The sequence below is a fragment of the Moschus berezovskii genome, chromosome X (assembly GCF_049115385.1).
Source record: "Moschus berezovskii isolate FMDL1 chromosome X, NW_MosBer_1.0, whole genome shotgun sequence".
In the NCBI taxonomy this organism is placed as follows: Eukaryota; Metazoa; Chordata; class Mammalia; order Artiodactyla; family Moschidae; genus Moschus; species Moschus berezovskii.
This window is the reverse complement of record NC_142488.1, coordinates 90,267,221-90,291,160: the sequence shown is the minus strand read 5'-3', so window position 1 is coordinate 90,291,160 and position 23,940 is coordinate 90,267,221. Positions and strand designations below refer to the sequence as shown.

Genomic DNA, 23,940 nt, shown 5'->3' with positions numbered 1-23,940 from the left:
GGTGGGATGATTTGGGAGAATGGCACTGAAACATGTATATTATCATATGTGAAACGAATTGCCAGTCCAGGTTCAATGCATGATACAGGACGCTCGGGGCTGGTGTATCCCTTGTATTTTTGATAATCTTCATTCTAACTGGCTGAAGTGATATCTCATTGTGATTTGATTTGCATTTCCCTGAGGACTAGTAATGTCATCTTTTCATATAACTGTTGGCCATTTGTATCTCTTCTGTAGAAAACTAATTATTCAGGTTCTTTACCAATTTTAAAATCAGATTATTAGTTTTACTATTCAATTGTATGATTCCTGAAATGTTTTAGATATTAGTGAAAGAGAAAGTGTTAATCTCTTGGTCGTGACCGACTCTTTGCGACCCCATGGAATGTAGCCTGCCAGGCTCCACTGTTCATGGAATTCTCCAGGCAAGAATCCTGGAGTGAGTTGCCATTCCCTTCTTCAGGGGATCTTCCTGACCAGGGGTCGAACTTTCATCTCCTGCATTGCAGACAAATTCATTACCATAGAACCACCTGAGAAGCCCTCTATTAATGTAGTGTATCTCATTTGTTGATTTGTATATGATGAACCATGCTTTCATTGCAGATATAAATCTCACTTGATCATGGAATATAATCCTTTCCATGTACTATTGAATTCAGTTTGCTAGCATTTTGTTTAGAATATCTGCATATAAAATTAATTTATTTTCATTGGAGAATAATTACAATATTGTGATGGTTTTTGCCATACATTGACATGAATCAGCCACAGGTATACATGTGTGCCCACTATCCTGAACCCCCCCTCCCACCTTCCTCCCCACCAAATCCCTCTGGATTGTCCCAGACCACCGGCTTTGGGAACCCTCTTCATGCATTGAACTTGCACTGGCATCTCTTTTACATATGGTAAAATACATGTTTCCATGCTATTCTCTCAAATCATCCCACCCTTGCCTTCTCCCACTGAGTCCAAAAGTCTGTTTACGTCTGTATCTCCTTTGCTGCCCTACATGTAGGATCACTGTTACTGTCTTTCTAAATTCCATATATATGCATTAACATACAGTATTTCCGGAGAAGGCAATGGCAAGCCACTCCAGTACTCTTGCCTAGAAAAGCCCATGGATAGAGGAGCCTGGTAGGCTGCAGTCCATGGGGTCGCTAAGGGTCGGACACGACTGAGCGACTTCACTTTCACTTTTCATTTTCACACATTGGAGAAGGAAATGGCAACCCACTCCAGTGTTCTTGCCTGGAGAATCCCAGGGATGGCGGAGCTTGGTGGGCTTCCATCTATGGGGTCACACAGAGTCTGACATGACTGAAGTGACTTAGCAGCAGCAGCAGCAGCATACAGTATTTCAGAGAAGGCAATGGCACCCCACTCCAGTACTCTTGCCTGGAAAATCCCAAGGACGGAGGAGCCTGGTGGGCTGCAGTCCATGGGGTCACACAGAGTCAGACATGACTGAAGCAATTTAGCAGCAGCGTACAGTATTTGTCTTTCTTTGTCTTACTTCATTCTATATAATAGGTTCCAGTTTCATCCATCTCATTAGAACTGACTCAAATGCACTCCTTTTTATAGCTGAGTAATATTCCATTCTGTATGTACCACAACTCCCTTATCCTTTGTTCTGCTGGTAGATATCGCTAGGTTGCTTCCATGTCCTAGCTATTATAAATAGTGTTGAAATGAACATTAGGGTGCATGTGTCTTTTTCAATCTGATTTCTTCAGGGTGTATGCCTAGCAGTGGGATTACTGGGTTGTATGGCAGTTCTATTCCCAGTTTTTTAAGGAATCTCCACACTTTTCCACAATGCCTGTACCAATTTGCATTCCCAACAACAGTGTAAGAGGCTTGCCTTTTCTCCACATTCTCTCCAGCATTTATTGTTTGTAGACATTTTGATGATGGCCATTCTGACTGGTGTAAGATACCTCATTGTTGTTCTGATTTGCATTTCTCTAATAATGAGTGATGTTGAGCATCTTTTCATGTGTTTATTAGCCATCTTTATGTCCTCTTTGGATAAATGTCTGTTTAGTTCTTTTACCTGCTTTTTGATTGGGGTGTCTGTTATTCTGGTATTGGGCACATGAGTTGTTTGTATATTTTGTATTATTTTTTAATCAATTTATTTTAATTGCAGGATAATTACTTTACAATATCGTGATGGTTTTTCCATACATCAACATGAATCAGCCACAGGTGCACATGTGTCCTCCCATCCTGAATGCCCCACCTTCTTCCCTCCCCACCTCATCCCTTTTGGTTGTCCCAGAGCACCTGCTTTGAGTGCCCTGCTTCATGCATCAAACTTGCACTGGTCATCTATTTTACATATGGTAATATATATGTTTTAATGCTGTTCTCTCAAATCATCCCACCCTCACCTTCTCCCACAGAGTCCAAAAGTCTGTTCCTTACATATGTGTTGCTTTTGCTGCCTTGCATATAGCATTGTCATTACCATCTTTCTAAATTCCATATATATGCATTAATATACAGTATTTGTCTTTCTCTTTCTGATTTACTTCACTCTGTATAATAGGCTCCAGTTTCATCCACCTCATTAGAACTGACTCAAATGCATTCCTTTTTATTGAGTAATATTCCATTCTGTATATGTACCACAGGTTTCTTATCCATTCTCAGCCAATGGACATCTAGGTTGCTTCCATGTCCTAGCTGTTGTAAATAGTGCTGCAGTGAACATTGGGGTACATGTGTCTCTCAATTCTGGTTTCCTCAGTGTGTATGCCAGTCAGTGGAACTGCTGGGTCGTATGGCAGTTCTATTCCCAGTTTTTAAAGGAATCGCCACATTGTTCTCAATAGTGGCTGTACCAGGTTGCATTCCCACCAACAACATAAGAGAGTTCCCTTTACTCCACACCATCTCCAGCACTTATTGTTTGTAGACTTTTTGATGGTGGCCATTCTGACTGTGTAAGATGATACCTCATTGTAGTTTTGATTTGCATTTCTCTAATAATGAGTGATGTTGAGCATCTTTTCATGTGTTTATTAGCTCTATGTCTTCTTTGAAGAAATATCTGTTCTTTTGCCCACTTTTTGATTGGGTTGCTCATTTTTCTGCTACTGAACTGCATGAACTGGTTGTATATTTTGGAGATTAATTCTTTGTCAATTACTTCATTTGCTATTATTTTCTCCCATTCTGAGGGCTGTATTTTCACCTTGCTTTTAGTCTCCACATTGTGTAAAATCAAGTAAGTTTAATTCGGTCCCATTTGTTTATTTTTGGTTTTATTTCCATTACTCTGGGAGGTGGGTCCTAGAGGATCTTGCTGTGATTTATGTCAGAGAGGGTTCTGCCTATGTTTTCCTCTAAGAGTTTTATAGTTTATGGTCTTACATTTAGATCTATAATCCATTTTGTTTATTTTGGGGTATGGTGTTAGAAAGTGTTCTAGTTTCATTGTTTTAGAGGTGCTTGACCAGTTTATCCAGCACCACTTGGTAAAGAGATTGTTTTTCTTCCATTGTATAGCTTTGCCTCCTTTGTCAAAGATAAGGTGTCCATCGGTGCGCGGATTTATTTCTGGGCTTTCTGTTTTGTTCCATTGATCTATATTTCTGTCTTCGTGCCAGTCCCATGCTGTCTTGATGACTTTAGCTTTGGAGTAAAGTCTGAAGTCATGAGGGTTGATTCCTCCAGTTCCATTCTTCTTTCTAAAGATTGCTTTTGCTATTTGAGGTTTTTAGTGTTTCCATACAAATTGTGAAATTATTTGTTCTAGTTCTGTGAAACATATCATTGGTAGCTGATAGGGATTGCATTGAATCTATAGATCGCTTTGGGTAGTACACTCATTTTCACTAAGTCGATTCTTCCAATCCATGAACATGGTATATTTCTCCATCTATTTGTGTCATCATTGATTTCTTTCATCAGTGTTTTAGATTTCTATATATAGATCTTTTGTTTATTTAGGTAAGTTTATTCCTATCTATTCAATTCTTTTTGATGCAATGGTAAATGGGATTGCTTCTTTAATTTCTCTTTCTGTTATTTCATTGTTAGTGTATAGGAATGCAAAGGATTTCTGTGTATTAACTTTTTATCCTGAAACTTACTACATTTATTGAACAGCTCTATTAATTTTCTGTCGGTATCTTTAGGGTTCTCTATGTACAGGATCATGTCATCTGCAAACAGTGAGAGTATTACTTCTTCTTTTCCAATCTTGTTTCTTTTCATTTATTTTTCTTCTATGAATGCTGTAGCTAGGACTTCCAAAACTATGTTGAATAGTAGTGTTGAGTGTGGGCACTGTAGTCCTGTTATTGATTTTAGAGGAAATGCTTTCAATTTTTCACCATTGAGGATAATGCTGTGTGTTTGTTGTATATGGCTTTTATTATGTAGAGGTATGTTACTTCTATGCCTGCTTTCTGGAGAGTTTTTGTCATAAATGGGTGTTGAATTTTGTCAAAGCCTTTCTCTGTATCTTTTGAAATAATCATGGTTTTTATCTTTGAATATCTTAACATGGTGGATCACATTGATTGATTTTCAAATATTTAACAATCCTTACATCCTGGGTCTTGTTCTCATGGGTGGGGCCATGCTCAGTAAATCTTTAATCGAATTTTCTGTTGATTGTTGGAGCTGTGTTCCCTCCCTGCTATTTCAGTTCAGCTCAGTTCAGTCTCACAGTTGTGTCTGACTCTTTGTAACCCCATGAACTGCAGCACGCCAGGCCTCCCTGTGCATCACCAACTCCCCAAGTTTATGCAAATTCATATCCATTGAGGCGGTGATGCCATCCAACCATCTCATCCTCAGTCGTCCCCTTCTCCTCCCGCCATCAGTCTTTCCCAGCATCAGGGTCTTTTCAAATGAGTAAGCTCTTCGCATCGGGTGGCCAAAGTATTGGGGCTTCAGCTTCAACATCAGTTCTTCCAATGAACATTCAGGACTGATTTCCTTTAGGATGGACTGGTTGGACCTCCTTGCAGTCCAAGGGACTCTCAAGAGTCCTCTTCAACACCACTGTTCAAAAGCATCAGTTTTACGGCACTCAGCTTTCTTTATACTCCAACTCTCACATCCATACATGGCTACTGGAAAAACCATAGCCTTAACTAGACAGACCTTTGTTGACAAAGTAATGTCTCTGCTTTTTAATATGCTGTCTAGGTTGGTCATTACTTTTCTTCCAAGGAGTAAGCGTCTTTTTATTTCATGGCTGTAGTCACCATCTGCAGTGATTTTGGAGCCCAAAAAAATAAAGTCTGCCATTGTTTCCACTCTTTCTCCATCTATTTGCCATGAAGTGAGGGGACCAGATGCCATGATCTTTGTTGTCTGAATGTTGAGCTTTAAGCCAACCTTTTCACTCTCCTCTTTCAATTTCATCAAGAGGCTCTTTAGTTCTTCACTTTCTGCCATAAGTGAAGTATCATCTGCATATCTGAGGTTATTGATATTTCTCCCAGCAGTCTTGATTCCAGCTTGTGCTTCTGCCAGCCTGGTGTTTCTCTTGATGTACTCTGCATATAAGTTAAGTAAGCAGGGTGACAATATACAGCCTTGACCTACTCCGTTTCTTATATGGAAACAGTCTGTTGTTCCATGTCTAGTTCTAACTGTTGCTTCCTGACCTGCATACAGATTTCTCAACAGGCAGGTTAGGTACTCTGGTATTCCCATCTCTTTCAGAATTTTCCAGTTTATTCTGATCCACACAGTCAAGGGCTTTGACTTAGTCAATAAAGCAGAAATATATGTTTTTCTGGAATTCTCTTAATTTTTTGATTATCCAGCAGATGTTGGCAATTTGATATCTGGTTCCTCTGCCTTTTCTAAAACCCGCTTGTACATTTGGAATTTCATGGTTCACATATTTTTGAAGCCTGGCTTGGAGAATTTTGAGCATTACTTTACTAGCGTATGAGATGAGTGCAGTTGTGTGGTAGTTTGAGCATTCTTTGGCATTGCCTTTATTAGGGATTCGAATGAAAACTGACTTTTTCCAGTCCTGTGGCCACTGCTGAGTTTTCCAAATTTGCTGACATATTGAGTGCAGCACTTTCAGAGCATCATATTTCAGGATTTGAAATAGCTCAACTGGAATTCCATCACCTCCACTAGCTTTCTTCGTTGTGATGCTTCCTAAGGCCCACTTGACTTCACGTTCCAGGATGTCTGACTCTAGGTGCGTGATCACACCATTGTGATCATCTGTCTCATGAAGATTTTTTTGTACAGTTCTTCTGTGTATTCTTGCCACCTCTTCTTAGTATCTTCTGATTCTGTTAGGTCCATACCATTTCTGTCCTTTATTGAGCCCACCTGCTTGAAATGTTTCCTTGGTATATCTAATATTCTTGTAGAGATCTCTAGTCTTTCCCATTGTATTGTTTTCCTCTATTTCTTTGCACTGATCACTGAGGAAGGCTTTCTTATCTCTCCTTGCTGTTCTTTGGAACTCTGCATTCAAATGGATATATCTTTCCTTTTCTCCTTTGCTTTTTGCTTCTCTTCTTTTCTCAGCTATTTGTAAGGCCTCCTCCCCTGCTATTTACCTGGGGCCAAACTATGGTGGAGGTAATGAAGATAATGGTGACCTCCTTCAAAAGAAGGAGTTCTGTTATTATTCTTGCATTGAGAACCCATGAACAGTATGAAAAGGAAAAAAGATAGGACACTGAAAGATCAACTCCCCAGGTCTGTAGGTGCCCAATATGCTACTGGAGATCAATGGAGAAATAACTCCAGAAAGAATGAAGAGACAGAGCCAAAGCAAAAACAACCCTCAGATGTGGATGTGACTGGTGATGGAAGCTAGGTGGGACTCTGTGAAGAGCATTGCGTAGAAACCTGAATTGTTAGGTCCATGAATCAAGGCAGGTTGGAAGTGGTCAAACAGGAGATGACAAGAGTGAACGTAGACATGCTAGGAATCAGCGAACTAAAATGGACTGGAATGGGTGAATTTAACTCAGATGACCATTATATCTACTACTGTGGTCAAGAATCCCTTAGAAGATTTGGAGTATCCATTATAGTCAATAAGAGTCTGAAATGCAGTACTTTAATGGAATCTCAAAAGCGACAGAATGATCTCTGTTCATTTCCAAGGCAAACCATTCAATACTACGGTCATATAAGTCTGTGCCCCAACCAGTATTGCTGAAGAAGCTGAAGTTGAACGGTTCTATGAAGACCTATAAGACCTTTTAGAACTAACAGCCCAAAAAGATGTCCTTTTCATTAGAGGGGGCTATAATAAAAAGTAGCAAGTCAAGAAACACCTGGAGTAACAGGCAAATTTGGCCTTGGAGCATGAAATGAAGCAGGGCAAAGGCTAATAGAGTTTTGCCAAGAGAACACACTGGTCATAGCAAACACCCTCTTCCAACAACAAAAGAGAAGACTCTACACGTGGATATCACCATGTGGTCAATATTGATATCAGATTGATTATATTCTTTGCAGCCAAAGATGGAGAAGCTCTCTACAGTCGGCAGAAAGAAGACAGGAAGATGACTATGGCTCAGATCATCAACTCCTATTCACAAAATGCAGACTTAAATTGAAGAAAGTAGGGACAACCACTAGAATATTCCGGTATGACCTAAATCAGATCCCTTACAATTATACAGTGTAAGTAAGAAATAGATTTAAGGGACTAGTTCTAATAGAGTGCCTGATGAACTAAGGACGGAGGTTCATAACATTGCACAGGAGACAGGGATCAAGACCATCCCCAAGAAAAAGAAATGCAAAAAAGAAAAATGGCTGTCTGAGGAGGCCTTACAAATAGCTGCGAGAAGAAGAGAAGCAAAAAGCAAAGGAGAAAAGGAAAGATACCTATTTGAATGCAGAGTTCCAAAGAACAGCAAGGAGAGGAAAGAAAGCCCTCCTCAGTGATCAGTGCAAAGAAAGAGGAAAACAATACAATGGGAAAGATTAGAGATTTCTTCAAGAAAATTACGGAGAAGGCAATGGCAAGCCACTCCAGTACTCTTGCCTAGAACATCCCATGGATGGAGGAGCCTGGTAGGCTGCAGTCCGTGGGGTCGCTAAGGGTCAGACACGACTGAGCGACTTCACTTTCACTTTTCACTTTCACACATTGGAGAATGAAATGGCAACCCACTCCAGTGTTCTTGCCTGGAGAATCCCAGGGACGGGGGAGCCTGGTGGGCTTCCGCCTATGGGGTCACACAGAGTCGGACACGACTGAAGTGACTTAGCAGCAGCAGTAGCAGCAAGAAAATTAGAGACACCAAGGGAACAATTCATGCAAAGATGGGCTCAATAAAGGACAGAAATGTATGGACCTAACAGAAGCAGAAGATATTAAGAAGAGGTGGCAAGAATACACAGAAGAACTATACAAAATAGATCTTCACGACCCAGATGATCACGATGGTGTGATCACGCACCTAGAGCCAGACATCCTGGAATGTGAAGTCAAGTGGGCCTTAGGAAGCATCACTACAAACAAAACTAGTGGAGGTGATGGAATTCCAGTTGAGCTATTTCAAACCCTGAAAGATGATGCTGTGAAAGTGCTGCACTCAATATGCCAGCAAATTTGGAAAACTCAGCAGTGGCCACAGGACTGGAAAAGGTCAGTTTTCAATCGAATCCCTAAGAACGGCAATGCCAAAGAATGCTCAAACTACCACACAATTGCACTCATCTCCCACACTAGTAAAGTAATGCTCAAAATTCTCCAAGCCAGGCTTCAAAAATATGTGAACCGTGAATTTCCAGATGTTCAAGCTGGTTTTAGAAAAGGCAGAGCAACCAGATATCAAATTGCCAACATCCGCTGGATTATCGAAAAAGCAAGAGATTTCCAGAAAAACATGTATTTCTGTTTTATTGACTAAGTCAAAGCCTTTGACTGTGTGGATCACAATAAACTGTGGAAAATTCTGAAAGAGATGGGAATACCAGAGTACCTAACCTGCCTGTTGAGAAATCTATATGCAGGTCAGGAAGCAACTGTTAGAACTAGACATGGAACAACAGACTGGTTCCAAATAGGAAAAGGAGTATGTCAAGGCTGTATATTGTCACCCTGCTTATTTAACTTAATATGCAGAGTACATCATGAGGAATGCTGGGCTGGCAGAAGCACAAGCTGGAATCAAGATTGCTGGGAGAAATATCAATAACCTCAGATATGCAGATAACACCACCCTTATGGCAGAAAGTGAAGAAGAACTAAAGAGTCTCTTGATGAAAGTGGAAGAGCAGAGGGAAAATGTTGGCTTAAAGCTCAACATTCAGACAACAAAGATCATGGCATCTGGTTCCCTCACTTCATGGCAAATAGGTGGGGAAACAGTGGAAACAGTGTCAGACTTTATTTACTTGCTCTCCAAAATCAATGTGGATGGTGACTGCAGTCATGAAATAAAAAGACACTTACTCCTTGGAAGAAAAGCTGTGACAAACCTAGACAGTTGTTAAAAAGCAGAGACATCACTTCACCCACAAAGATCCATATAGTCAAGGCTATTGTTTTTCCAGTGGTCATGTGTGGATGTCAGTTGGACCATAAGGAAGGCTGAACCCCAAAGAATCGATGCTTTCTAACTGTGCTGCTGTAGAAGACTCTTGAGAGTTCTTTAGACAGCAATGAGATTAAACCAGTCAATCCTAAAGGAAATCAACCCTGAATAGTCATTGGAAGGACTGATGCTGAAGTTGAAGCTCCAGTACTTTGACCACCTGTTGCGAAAATTCAACTCAATGGAAAAGACCCTGATGCTGGGAAGGATTGAGGGCAGGAGGAGAAGGCGACTGAGGATGACATCGTTGGATGGCATCATCAACTCAGTGGACATGAGTTTGAGCAAAGTCTGGGAGATAGTGAAAGACAGGGAAGCCTTGCATTCTGCAGTCCAGAGAGTTGCAAAAAGTTGGGCACAACTGAATAACTGAACGACAACAATAACTAGGCTCAGACACATCTTTATTAATCAAAATAGGAACTATTACAGTAAACAAATTTTTGCTGACGAGAAACAAGTTTGTTTATTCCTTTAGCATAAAAATTCATTATTTGGGATTTGATGACATCCTGGAAAGCATATTCTGCATCCTGCTGATTGTGGAAGCTTTTTCCCTCCAAAAAGCCTGAAGATGTGGTAGTTGGTTGGTGAGAGGTCAGGTGAATATGGCAGATGAGGTAAAACTTCATAGCCCAATTCATTCAACTTTTGAAGCATTAGTCGTGCGAAGTGTGGTTGGGCGATGTTATGGAGAAGAATTGGGCCCTTTCTGTTGACCAGTGCTGGCTGCAGGCATTGCAGTTTTTAGCGCATCTCATCAATTTGCTAAGCATAATTCTCAGATGTAATGGTTTTGCCAGGATTCAGAAAGCCGTAGTGGTTCAGACTGCCAGCAGACCACCAAACAGTGACCATGATCTTTTTTTTGGTGCAGGTTTGACTTTGGGAAGTGTTTTGGAGTGTCTTCCAACCACTGAGCTGTCGTCACTGGTTGTTGTATACCATCCACTTTTCATAGCATGTCACAGTCTACCCGATTGATAAATGGTTTGATGTTGCATAGAATAAGAGAAGAGGACAGTTCGAAACAATGATTTTATAAATTTTTGGTCAGCTCATGAGGCACCCACTTATCAAGCTTTTTCACCTTTCCAATTTGCTTCAAATGCCAAATGACCATAGAATGGTTGATGTTGAGTTCTTCGGCAGCTTCTTGTGTAGTTATAACAGGATCAGTTCTGATGATTGCTCTCGGTTGTTGTCAACTTCTGACGGCTGGCCACTGAGCTCCTCATCTTCAAGGTTCTTGTCTCCTTTGGAAAACTTCTTGAACCACTGCTGTGTTGGATGCTCGTTAGCAATTCCTGGGCCAAATGCATTGTTGATGTTGCAGGTTGTCTCACTGCTTTATGACCCATTTTGAACTGGAATAAAATCTCTCAAATTTGCTTTTTGTGTAACATCATTTCCATAGTCTAAAATTAATATTAAATAAACAGCAAGTAATGTCATTGGCAATGCCATTGGCAAGAAAACACAGAGTAATGTGCATTAAATGATGTATAACATAACCACATTTAATAATGTATTCCAATATCAAAGGCAAATGTCAACAATGCAAAAACTACAATTACTTTTGCACCAGCCTAATAGAATGATTGGTCATCTGCAAAAGAAAATCTATACTCATAAATTACATCTTTCACTATTATTAACTTAAAATGGATCATAGACTTACATACAAAAGACAAAACTGTAAAACTCCTGGAAGACAACATAGTAAAAGATCTAGGTAACTTTGTGTTTGGCAAGGACTTTGTAGATAAAACATCAAAAATGTGATCCATGAAATAAAATATTGATAAGTTGAACTTAATTAAAGATAAATCTTCTCTGCAAAATACTCTGTTAATAGGATGAAGAGAAGTGGAGACTGAGAAGAAAAGTGTTGCAAAACAGAATTTAATACAAGACTAGTATCCAAAATATACAAAAAAGTCTTTACATTTAGTAATAAGAAAGCAATCAATGCCATTTTAAAAGGGGGTGAATGATCTGACCAGATGATTGACAAATAAAATATACAAATTAGCATATGTAAAGATGGTCAACATCAGAGGACCTTATGAAATTGCAAATTAAAACAACAGAAAATAGGACTTCTCTTGTGGCTCAGTGGTCAAGAATCCGCCTGCCAATGCAGGAGACATAGGTTCAATCCCTAGTCTCAGAAGATCCCATGAACCACAGAGCAACTAAACCCACGCGTCACAACTATTGAGCCTGTCCTTTAGACCCCAGGAACCACAAGTATTAAAGCCAGTACACCCTAGAGCCTGTGCTTAGCAACAGAAAAGCTACTGCAATGAGAAGCCCGTGCATCACAACTAGAGAGTAGCCCTCGATTGCCACAACTGGAGAAAAGCCCACATAGCAATGAAGACCCAGCATAGCCAATAAATAAATGAAATAATTTTTTTAAAAAAGAAAATAAGTTAAGCGTACTAGACAAAAACAAGTCTATGTCCATGGTGAGTAAGAGGGAAGAGGCGTAGATCATATATGTTGCATAGGCAAGGAATATGCTCCTGTGAAAGTTCATGTACATAAGTATGTAGGAGGAGGGGTTGGGGCAGAACCGTAGGTATGATGTAGCGCAGCTGTGTCTGTATCCTGGGCTTAATGCTTGGGGGTTATTTATTTGGTTCCAAGATTTAGATATAAGAGGCAAGTCAGGGTTACACAGGTCTGGTGGAGGCATAGGGGAGTGGAACTTTGGCCATCAGAATTTATTAGACTGGAATCCATTTTGTTATTGTTCAGTAGCTCAGTGGTGTCTGACTCTTTGCAACCTCAGGGACTGTAGCATACCAGGCTTCCCTGTTCTTCACCATCTCCTGGAGCTTGCTCAAACTCATGGCCATTGAGTCAGTGATGCCATTCAACCATCTTGTCCTCTGTCGTCCCCTTCTCCTCCTGTCTTCAATCTTTCCCAGCATCAGGGTCTTTTCTAATGAGTTGGGCTCTTCGATTCAGGTGGCCAAAGTATTGGAGCTTCAGCTTCAACATCAGTCCTTCCAATGACTATTCAGGGTTGATTTCCTTTAGGATTGACTGGTTTGATCTCATTGCAGTCCAAGTGACTCTCAAGAGTCTTCTCCAACACCACAGTTCAAAAGCGTCAATTCTTTGGTGCTCAGACTTCTTTATGGTCCAACTCTCACATCCATACATGACTACTGGAAAAACCATAGATATGACTATATGGAGGTTTGCTGGCAAAGTGATGTCTCTGCTTTTCAATACACTGCCTAGATTTGTCATAGCTTGTCTTCCAAGGGGCAAGAAAGTGAAAGTGAAGTAGCTCAGTCGTGTCCGACTCTTTGCAACCCTGTGGACTGTAGCCTACCAGGCTCCTCCCTCCATGGGATTCTCCAGGCAAGAATACTGGAGTGGGTTGCCATTTCCTTCTCCAGGGGATCTTCCCGACCCAGGGATTGAACCCAGGTTTCCTGCATTTCAGAAGACACTTTAACCTATGAGCCACCAGGGAAGTTTAAGGAGCAAGCATCTTCTAATTTCATGGCTGCAATAGCCACCTGCAGTGATTTTGGTGCCCAAGAATATAAAGTCTGTCACTGTTTCCATTGTTTCCCCATCTAGTTGCCATGAAGTGATGGGACCGGATGCCATGTTCTTAGTTTTCCGAATGTAGAGTTTTAAGACAGCTTTTTAACTCTCCTCTTTCACCTTCATCAAGAGGCTCTTTAGTTCCTCTTTGCTTTTTGCCATCAGGGTGGTGTCATCTGCATATCTGAGGTTATTGATGTTTCTACCAGGAATCTTCTCCAACACCACAGTTCAAAAGCATCAATTCTTCAGCGATCAGCTTTATTCACAGTCCAACTCTCACACCCATACATGACCACGGAAAAAACCATAGCCTTGACTAGACGGACCTTTGTTGGCAAGGTAATGTCTCTGCTTTTTAATATACTATCAAGGTTGGTCATAACTTTCCTTCCAAGGAGTAAGCGTCTTTTAATTTCATGGCTGCAATCAGCATCTGCAGTGATTTTGGAGCCCCAAAAAATAAAATCTGACACTGTTTCCACTGTTTTTCCATCTATTTCCCATGAAGTGATGGGACAAGATTCCATGATCTTTGTTTTCTGAATGTTGAGCTTCAAGCCAACCTTTTCACTCTCCTCTTTCACTTTCATCAAGAGGCTTTTGAGTTCCTCTTCACTTTCTGCCATAAGGGTAGTGTCATCTGCATATCTGAGGTTATTGATATTTCTCCCAGCAATCTTGATTCCAGCTTGCGCTTCTTCCAGCCCAGCGTTCCTCATGATGTACTCTGCATATAAGTTAAATAAGCAAGGTGACAATATACAGCCTTGACGTACTCCTTTTCCTATTTGGAACCAGTCTGTTGTTCCATGTACAGTTCTGACTGTTGCTTCCTGACCTGCATACAGGTTTCTCAAGAGGCAGGTCAGGTGGTCTGTTGTTCCCATCTCTTTCAGAATTTTCCACAATTTATTGTGATCCACACAGTCAAAGGCTTTGGCATAGTCGATAAAGCAGAAATAGATGTTTTTCTGGAACTCTCTTGCTTTCTCCATGATCCAGCAGATGTTGGCAGTTTGATCTCTGGTGCCTCTGCCTTTTCTAAAACCTGCAAGGAGATCTAACCAGTCCATTCTAAAGGAGATCAATCCTGGATGTTCATTGGAAGGACTGATGCTAAAGCTGAAACTGCAGTATTTTGGCCACCTCGTGTGATGAGTTGACTCACTGGAAAAGACTCTGATGCTGGGAAAGGTTGGGGGCGGGAGGAGAAGGGGACGACGGAGAATGAGATGGCTGGATGGCATCACCGACTCTGTGGACATGAGTGTGAGTGAACTCCAGGAATTGGTGATGGACAGGGAGGCCTGGCGTGCTGTGATTCATGGGGTCGTGGAGGGTCGGACATGACTGAGCGACTGAACTGAACTGAACCAGGAATCTTGGTTCCAGCTTGTGCTTCATCCAGCCTGGCACTTTTCATGTTGTACTCTGCATATAAGTTAAATAAGCAGGGTGACAATTAACAGCCTTGATGTACTCCTTTCCCAATTTTGAACCAGTCCTTTGTTCCATGTCTGTTGCTTGACCTGCATACAGGTGTCGCAGGAGGCAGGTAAGGTGGTCTGGTATTCCCATCTTCTTAAGAATTTTCCACAGTTTGTTGTGATCCACACAGTCAAGGGCTGTAGTGTAATCAATGAAGCAGACGTAGATGTTTTTCTGGAATTCTCTTGCTTTTTTGATGATCCAATGTATCATTTCATTTAGGATGAAATAAATACTACTTACCAGTCAGACATTCTTTTAATAATTAAAGCTTTTCTTTTTCCCTTTGACTTTAAAGATGAAACAATTCATCCAAGCTGGTTTCCTCACATCTAACATGAAAGTAATTGTTTATTTCAATAATAGTTCATACTGTCCAATATTTTTGTGATTTAATACACAAAATGTTTAAAATAGGACTTTCCTCGGTTCAATAAATGTTAATGAGTTGTACTGTCTGTTCTCTAAATGAATTAACAATAAAATGTCTAACAGACTTTTCAAAATCTCACAGTATAATCTGTCAGCTAGTAGTAAATTCACTCCTCTGTCAGTATCTTGAAATCAAGATTTCATTATGTCCAGAATTACCACATAGGATTGCTAATATGACTTTGGATAAATCTGTAAATTTTTAGAAAATTAATAAGAATGAAACTGCAAGTAAAGGTTACCTCCATGGGAGTGGAGACTTCTTTTTTGTTGTGCTGAGGACAAAGTAGTTGCTCATATATATATTTGTTGAATGAACGCAAGGCACCAGCCACTTGAAGGAGAAAGAACAGTTCAGAGATGCAGAGAGATTCACATACACCCACAGATCTCGGCAGAGCTCAGACTCCCTTCTTTAAGCCTGGCATTCACTCAAGACAGAGTATACTTTGGAACAAAGAAAACATAATCCACAATCAGCTAAGGCCATTGAAAGAGCACAGTGAAAGTCTTTCCTGTTACAACTGACATCTGTTGTCTCTAGATACAGTATAGAATTGTCTCTAGATTTTTTTCTGTCATATAAATATTGTACAGTTATCATGTCTGACTCTTTGTGACCCCAATGATAAGTATGTAATAACAAGTAAAAGCTGATAGGTAAATATATGAAAATTCATGGTAAGAATAAGTTTCCCTTTTCATTCTGGTAAGCATCAGTGATTTTCAGTAAATAGGGACATTCTCCAAGATGAACCTCAGAGGATTGCAAAATCCCTCTCCTTTAGCAAAGAGAGAAGGTTCTTAAGAGGGTGGTTATAGTGGTGAGTGGTGAGAGATGAGCCTCCAAATTGATCCTCCCAGGGCATGAAGCCCAGTTTGAGTGAAGAGGAATGGACAGTCAGGATGGTGATTGAATTCCATTCCTACTGCTGCTGTAACAAATTATCACAATATTGCTGGCTTAAAAAAAAAGCAAAAAATAAAAATACTGAAGGTTGCACATAGGAAAGGGTTTTACTGTTCTGAAATAAGGGTGATAGGAGGACTTCATTCTTCCAAGAGGTCCTAGAGGAATCTGGCTCCTTGCCTTTTCTACCTTCTGGGTCTGCATGTGGGCCTTGGCCTCTGGCTTCCTTCTTCAAAACCAGCGACATCCTATCCACTGGTGGCATCTTGCATGCAACTTCACTGTGACACTAAATCTTCTGCCTGCTTCTTCCACATTTAAAGTAGCCTTCCATGGCATTGGCCAAGATAAAGCAGTGTAATCTTTCTTTACATTCAGCTGATTAGCAATCTTAATTCCATCTGCGACCTTAATTCTCCTGTGCAAGGTAACATCATATATTTACAGGTTCTGGAGAACAGGACATGGACGTTTTGGGGGGACTTTTATTCATCCTACCAAAGCGAGGGTGCCATTTACTTGGGTTTTAAAATGGGCAACAGTACCAACAGGTTTATGCTCAACCAGAGATGTTCTCAACTACGGTTGCTCTTTGCCCAACAGAGCACAAATGAAGGGGATGGAGACTACAAGAAGGATGTAGAAGTGCAGGAATCAGAGGATTCAAGAACCAGCAGATTTCTGCCTTGGGGAAGTGGGTGCCTGGTGGGGCCTTCTCCAAACAATGGCTGGGGGAAGTAGATTGCTGTGTATGGCAAGTGTGTGAGATCTCAGTTGGCTCTAATCCTTGGCGTATTCCCACCCTGCCAAAGAAGATGAGCCCTTGGAATCCCCTGCAAGAGATGACCTGACAGACAGAAGCCAGGAAGAGGAGGCAGGACTGCCCCTACATGGTGCCTGACCCCCGGCTGTGGGGTGAGAAGCAGGATTGTCTGAGCAGGTGCGGGTCCTGTCAGGGAAAGGTCCTCTTTCCTGGGCAACTGTGGGGACAGTGAATTGGCAAAGAGTGCCACCACAGCGACCGAGAACAGCAGTGTGGCAGAAAGAATGACGACACTGGCGCAGACAAGTGGTTTGTCTCCTCAGCCAGCGGTCGATCAGGGGCTGCCTTCCCTAGAAGAGGGGCAGGGGCTCGGCCTCCACGGGCGCCCCGCCCACTTTGCTCCAGCCCGCGGCCCCGAAGGCGAAAGCAGCCCCCAGCCACCCGCGCCCAAGAAGGATGGCCGGCGCGATGGGGGAGGGGAGGGCGCGGACACCGAACAGTCTGCAGGTTCACACACAGACACACACACTGCGGGGCAGCCTGTATCCATCCGCTGCCCCCTGCGGTGCGACCCCTCGCGACCCTCCCAGCCCCGGCCCGCGACCCCGCTACGCTGCAGGGCCAGAAGCGTGGGGTGCTCAGCCCACAGCGGGCAGCGGAGGGCTGGCGTGGCCCCGCCCCTCAGGCTGGCGTTCCTCCCGGCCCCGCCCCTTGTGGGTCGGAACTACGGTGGGCCTGGGAGGGGGCGTCGAGCCCATTCGTGCCGTATCCCTCCGCCCCTCTTCTCGACACCCTCGCCGCGAGCCGTCAGTGCCGCAGCCTGCGCCGCCCCTACCCGGTTTGGCGCAGCGGCGCGGGAGGTGGGGACGCCTCTTTTCCATTCCGCCCGCAAGGCGAGCGGTGGGAAGAGAGAGAAGAGCTGCGACCCTGCGCCTGCGAAGGCAAGTGGAGGTGTCGCGGGGCGACGACCGACGCACAGCCTGCCCCTGGCAACCTGAGGGCGGGGAGGCGAGCGGGTCGGAGCGGGATCCTTAAAGAGATGCGCAGCGCCGGGGGACCCCTGGCCCTGAGACAACGGCGACCGGCGCCGGCCGGGCCCGGGTCTTGGCCGCAGGGGCTCCCTCGGATGCTGGGGAGGCGTGCGGCGTGGACAGTCCCTGGCGGGCTTTCCGGGTGCCTGTGCCCCGCCCTCGACGGTGCCTGTGCGGGGAGAGGGCTGTGCGGGAAGCTGCTACGGCCGAAATGGCGGAGGGAGCCCGGGGGCGCGCTCCGAGGAGGCCGCCGGAGCCGGGACGGGAGCAGCCTGGGCTATGATTCTGCCAAGGGGCCTGTCGAACCCCTCGTGCCCGGTGCTGTCCTTTCCCACAGTCGCCTTTTTGATGCCAAAGTCTACTGTCTGTGCAGTAGGTCTGGCAATTTCAGGCCACGGGGTGCATCTGTAGAGAGGCTTGAGGAAAACGAGGGACGAGGAAAAGACCTGTTTTTCTGAAGGTGTTTGGGGGGTGGGGGTGGGCAGCAGCCTTTGACTGGACATCTGAATCGGGGTGGGGTGATTGCGACCAGCGCAGGTCAGGCATGCAGGAATACTTTGGAAATTTCTTGTCTACCAGGTTTTTACACACTTCCCTTGCTTTCCTTCCTCTTCGCAATCCAGAATTGGGGGTGGAAAAGATGAACTGGGAGGTAAAGGTGGGACAGAAGTCATAAATTCAGGTACCACTGCACAACCTGTTTTCTAGAATATGTGGGCACCCTTCCCCCAGTTTATGCTGCGCAAGGCAAAGGGATGTGGTGCACCTAGTGGTGAATCCTCATAATAGGAGAAGAGAGCAATGCGAAAAATGTGACGTCAAGAGATGCTGTTTTTTTATCTGGACTGCTGAAATACAGGACCTAAATAAAATGAGAATATTCTACTAAGAGGACTCTAAATATTGAAAGACAGTATATGAATTCCAATACTCGGTGTTGGTCTGTCCACCCGCCTCTTAGTTGCTACCTTGGTCTTCTGACTGTCTTTTTCATCTTTTGTCCATAGACCTTCTTTAAGGCTGGTTACTTCTGCAAGGAATGAAAGAAGAAAGAGACTAAAATTTCTGAAGGTTTGTGCAAAGAGGAGCACCGCAGGGGACAGCTACAGAGGAAGATTGACAAGTGTTTTCCATCTAGTTGGCTGTCGCTGATTCACATCTCCTGCTCTCTTTTAAATTTGCATGCTGCTGCAGAACCCCTTGACCATTTCCTGTCCTGCAGGAGTGTTAGGATTGTTGGGTAGGTGTGGATTGGGCAGTGAATGGGAGGAGCAGACCAGAGAGCAGGGACCAAGAGAAAGAAAACATTAGACAAATTAGACACTTAAACAAAAAGAGATATTTGTATCCGGGGTCAGGGTGTCTGCCTGTCAACCAAGCAGTCAAGACTCCATTTTTACTGTATGTTTACTTATCCATAGGACAGCCTGCTGTTTGCTTAAGGCTTAATACCACTGGAACAAAACAAGAAGAGGAAGATTGTGCCACATTAGTGCAGGTATGAAAGTGGGTACAGCTTTTGGGTGAGGTAGAAAAGACCAACACAGGTCCAAGAGTGATTAAGGGTCTGGTCTTGGGGCTCCTCAGCCTCTCCCATTGCCAAGATACTTTCACACTATTTATGCATGTGTGTTGTAGCAAGCAAAGCAATGTGGCATCTCTGGAGTTACAGAGTATGTTTGGGTAAAATGAGGATGACAGAGAGAATTTCTAATAGCCTAACTTTCCCACCAAGCTTTTAAGGTCCAGTCTCTCTGTGTGAGTTTTTGCATGGAGTGACACAGTTGAAAGAGACTCAATGTCCCATGTTGTTCTTGCTTCCTAGATTGACTTCCAGTGGCAGCTCTGGTGGTGTTGGAATTGCTGCTGACCATCACCATCGACAGGTCTGCACCCTGCCCTGGGGAACCATCCATCCTCTCCCAGCTTGGTTGGGCTGCTTCTGCACTCTGTGATATTGGCTGGGACTGGGATTGGAAAGGAGGCTGATTGAGTGCTGAACTGGTGATTGACTCTAACTTTTGTTTCCAAATATATTGTCTGAATCATCTAGAGATTACACAGTGTGAAGATTCAGAACTGTGACAGATCTGTGGTAGAGACTGAGACTTGGATTGAGGTATTTAACTGGGTCTTTTCTGTAACTTGTACTATGACTGGGGCTGAAGTTGAGCCTATTGCCCAGGCCAAGCCTGAAAAGAAGCCTGGAGAAGAGGTTGTGGGTGGGGCTGAGAGAGAGAATGAAGTCCCAATGGTGGTCAGACCCAAGGTTAGGAACCAGGCAACATCTGGGGCAAGGTCCAAAACTGAGTCCAAGGCAATGGCTGGGGCAAGGCCTAAAACTGAGTTACAGACAATGGCTGGAGCAAGGCCCAGAATGGAGTCGCAGCCAATGGCTGGGGCAAGGCCTAAAACTGAATTCCAGGCAATGGCAGGAGCGAGGCCCAAAACTGAGGCCAGGGCAGTAGGCAGGGCACGTCCTAAGACTGAAGCCAAGGCAATCCCTGGAGCAAGACCCAAAGATGAAGCCCAAGCTTGGGCTCAGACTGAGTTTGGGGCTGAGGCAATGTTGCAAGCAGAGGGCATGCCCCAAACCAGTGCAGTAGCCTGGCCATTGGTCAATACTGACTCTGGGTCAGTCACTAAACCTACAGCCCTATCCGTGGATAGGGAACTGGTCAGTGTGGACAGTGAGACCTTTCCTAGCTCCCAGGTTCAGACAGGAATCCAACCCTGGTTTGGATCTGGGGAGGAAACTAGTATGCGGTCTTGGTGCTATCCCAGGGCCAAGGCCAGAGAGGAGGCTTCTAGTGAGTCTGGATTCTGGTCAGCAGATGAGACCTCTACAATGTCTTCTTTTTGGGCTGGAGAAGAGGCCAATATCAGATCATGGCCTAGGGAAGAGGCCAGTACCAGGTCTAGGCACAGGGCCAAACATCAGCCTAATCCCAGATCTAGGCCCAGATCCAAGCAAGATCCCTTTATTGATTCCTGGTCTGGGTCTGAGGAGGAGTCTGGCAACCCATTCTGCTTGTGGGCTGGAGAAAATACCAATAACTTGTTCAGGTCCAGAGTTAGGGATGAGGCAAATATGAGGTCCAAACTCCGGACAAAAAGAGAGGACTTTTTTGAATCTGAGTCTGAAGATGAGTACTATAAGGAATCTTGGTTTTTGCCTGAAAAAGAGGCCAATAGTAGATTCAGACCCAGAGACAAGGAAGAGCCTAATACTGTTTTGAAGCCCAGGACCCAGAAAGTTGTTAATAACAGTGAAAGGGTCAAACAGGAACCCAGGTTTGAGGAGGAAGTCATTATTGGGTCCTGGTTCTGGGCAGAAAAAGAGGCCAGTATGGAGGCTGGAGCTTCAGCCATCTGTGAATCTGAGGCAGGGGCTGAGGAGGGGGCCATTGGTGGGTCGTTGTTCTGGACTGAGGAAAAGTCCAGTTTGGGAGCTGTGGCCAGAGAAGAGACCAGACCTGAGTCTGAAGAAGAGGCTATATTTGGGTCCTGGTTCTGGGACAGGGATGAGGCCTGCTTTGACTTAAATCCTCGTCCTGTGTACAAGGCTAGTCCCAGGTTCAGAGATGTAGCTGAGGAGAAGGTCACTGTCGAATTCAAACCTGGTTCTTATCGTGGGGTTGGCTTCCCATCCCCAAGCCGCATTAGAATTCCTGAAGAAGCAATAGCATCTGTATATACCGAACTATTTGGGGGAAAGCCCAAGAATGTGGAAGTTACCCCAGAAGGGGAAGAGCAGGAATCTTTGCTTCAGTCTGATCAGCCTGACTCTGAGTTCCTATTTCAATATGATCCACCCTACCGGTCAGTCGAGGAAATTCGGGAGCATCTTAGGGCCAAGGAGAGTGCACAGCCTGAGAGTTGGTCCTGCAGCTGCATACAGTGTGAGCTTAAAATTGGTCCTGAAGAGTTTGAAGAACTCCTCCTATTAATAGAAAAAACTCGAGATCCTTTTATTCATGAAATATCTAAGATTGCAATGGGTAGGAGAGCTGCTTCTCAATTTACTCGTGATTTCATTCGCGATTCAGGTGTTGTCTCACTTATTGAAACCTTGCTCAATTATCCCTCCTCCCGAGTTAGGACAAGTTTTCTGGAAAATATGATTCACATGGCTCCACCTTACCCAAATCTGAACATGATTGAGACATTTGTGTGTCAAGTGTGTGAGGAAACCCTTGCTCATAGTGTGGGTTCCCCTGAGCAGGTGCTTGGGTTAAGAATGCTTAGACACCTCACCTCAACTACTGACTATCACACACTGGTTTCCAATTATATGTCTGGATTTCTTTACTTATTAACCACAGGCAACGCAAGAACAAAGTTTCACGTTCTGAAAATGCTATTGAATTTGTCTGAAAATCCCATGGTGGCAAAAAAACTGTTTAGTGCCAAGGCTCTGTCAATATTTGTGGGTCTCTTTAACATAGAAGAGACAAATGATAACATTCAAATTGTTATTAAAATGTTTCAGAATATCAGTAATATTATAAAAAATGGAACAATGGACTTAATTGATGATGATTTCAGTCTTGAGCCGCTTATTTCTGCATTCCATAAATTTGAGAAGTTAGCTGAGGAACTGCAAGTCCAGATAAACAATCAAAGTGATCCTGAGGTGGAACAGCAAAGCTAATATCATTATCCACCTGCCTCTGATCAGCCTTATGTTCCCAAAGAACCCTGAGTAGTGCTTTGGTTTTCAGTCTGGTTTTATATTGTAACTTATATTTTAATGCTGATGTTAAGTTTGTCCAGTTCTTTGTTTGAGGTGGATCATTTTGTGGATGCCAAATGATTATTAGTGCTGAAAAAATTTGTTGATATTTGTCTTGCTGTCCAGATTGCTGTATTTTTCAGTATTGAGCTTCTAGTGAACTGAGCCGCCTGTGTAAGTTACCCTGCTATTCATTGTTTAAACATATTGTTCTCTATTCGAGTCAGTGTTTTAAATAAAGTTCTGTGTGAAAAGTGGCAGAAGTGACCCTTCTTCAGTTTAAAATCTAGATATAGATACATCGTGCACGGTGACAGACAGTTCGTAGTATGACATACATATCCTCTTTGGAAAATCCCATTCTTGGAGCTTAAAAAGGAAGGGATTACTGTGGGCTGTGGTACTTGAGGAATGCTTCAGAGAAGAGGGACTCAAATTGGTCACTGAATAGCAGGATGAGACAACCCATTGGGTCATTCTTGGAAGTGAGCAGTGTGGCGTGAAGAAAAGTGTGTAACTAGAAAAATCTATTCCGGTAGCATGGCTATAACCTGTCTTCCTGGAATAGGTGAGACAAGTTTAGTGAGGGATATGTTGGAATGAGGCCACTTTGGAGAACTAAGTTGGCCAAATCTGCACATTTTGAAACTCAAAGTAGAGGTACTGCTCAGTGCCACCTGAAGAGAGGACAATAGAGTAGAATACCAATTAAATAGAGTCAGGAATAAGATTTCCTTTGTGATCCTAATCCAAGGAAAGTATTAAGGAAATACCATGCAGCTATTAAAAGAGATCTATTTATTGGCATGGAATGACACCAGTACTTTTATATCTGGTGACATGAAGAAGGCTCTGACATCATCTATGGAAAATTATTAATAGATTTCTTTTTTTTTGGATTCATAAAGCCATTTATTTGTCATGGCCACCTGCCATCAGGTAGACAAAATTTCATCGTTATCTTTATTTTCTTGTAGAGGCTTGAGATAACAGTAGTTTAGGATATGAGGAAATAAAGCTTGATTCTTGTGATTTCAAGTTCAAGGATCTTTCTACTAAGCAGTGAATCATTGCATCACTTTCTCTTTGGTTTAATTCAACCTAACTTTCCATCTTTATTATCAAGTGGTTTTCCACTGGGGGTGATATAAAGAATACTGGAGGGGTAGTGGGAAAGGTGTGTAGACGTGTTCTTCAGACAGGAACAGATGCTGGGCTAAACTCAGAGTTGCTGAGTTCAGAGTGCTGAGAGAAGTTGTCAAGTACTTTGAAATGAAACATGTTGTTTTTGTTGTTCAGTCGCTAAGTTCTGTCCCAACTCTTTGTGACCCCATGGACTGCAGCACGCCAGGCTCCCCTGTCCTTCACTATCTCCCGCAGTTCGTTCAAGTTCATGTCTATTGAGTCAGTGATCCTATTTAACCCTTTTG

At 43.2% G+C, this 23,940-nt stretch overlaps 1 protein-coding gene across 11 annotated transcripts in view; it reads left to right on the top strand.

Annotated features, from left to right (window-relative positions):
• Positions 1-22,787, top strand: part of GPRASP2 (G protein-coupled receptor associated sorting protein 2) — a 92,363-nt gene extending 69,576 nt beyond the window's left edge. For 4 of the 11 annotated variants that reach the window (XM_088834040.1, XM_088834035.1, XM_055393905.2 and 1 more), the window contains 3 exons: positions 18,783-19,015; positions 19,197-19,273; positions 19,601-22,787. In XM_088834040.1, coding sequence (XP_088690166.1) covers positions 19,928-22,429 — 2,502 coding nt within the window. In that variant the 5' untranslated portion in view covers positions 18,783-19,015; positions 19,197-19,273; positions 19,601-19,927 and the 3' untranslated portion in view covers positions 22,430-22,787. The remainder of the gene's footprint in view (positions 1-18,782; positions 19,016-19,196; positions 19,274-19,600) is intronic. The other 7 variants (XM_088834038.1, XM_088834037.1, XM_088834032.1 and 4 more) reach the window with 3 other exon arrangements.
• The last annotated feature ends 1,153 nt before the right edge of the window (positions 22,788-23,940 follow it).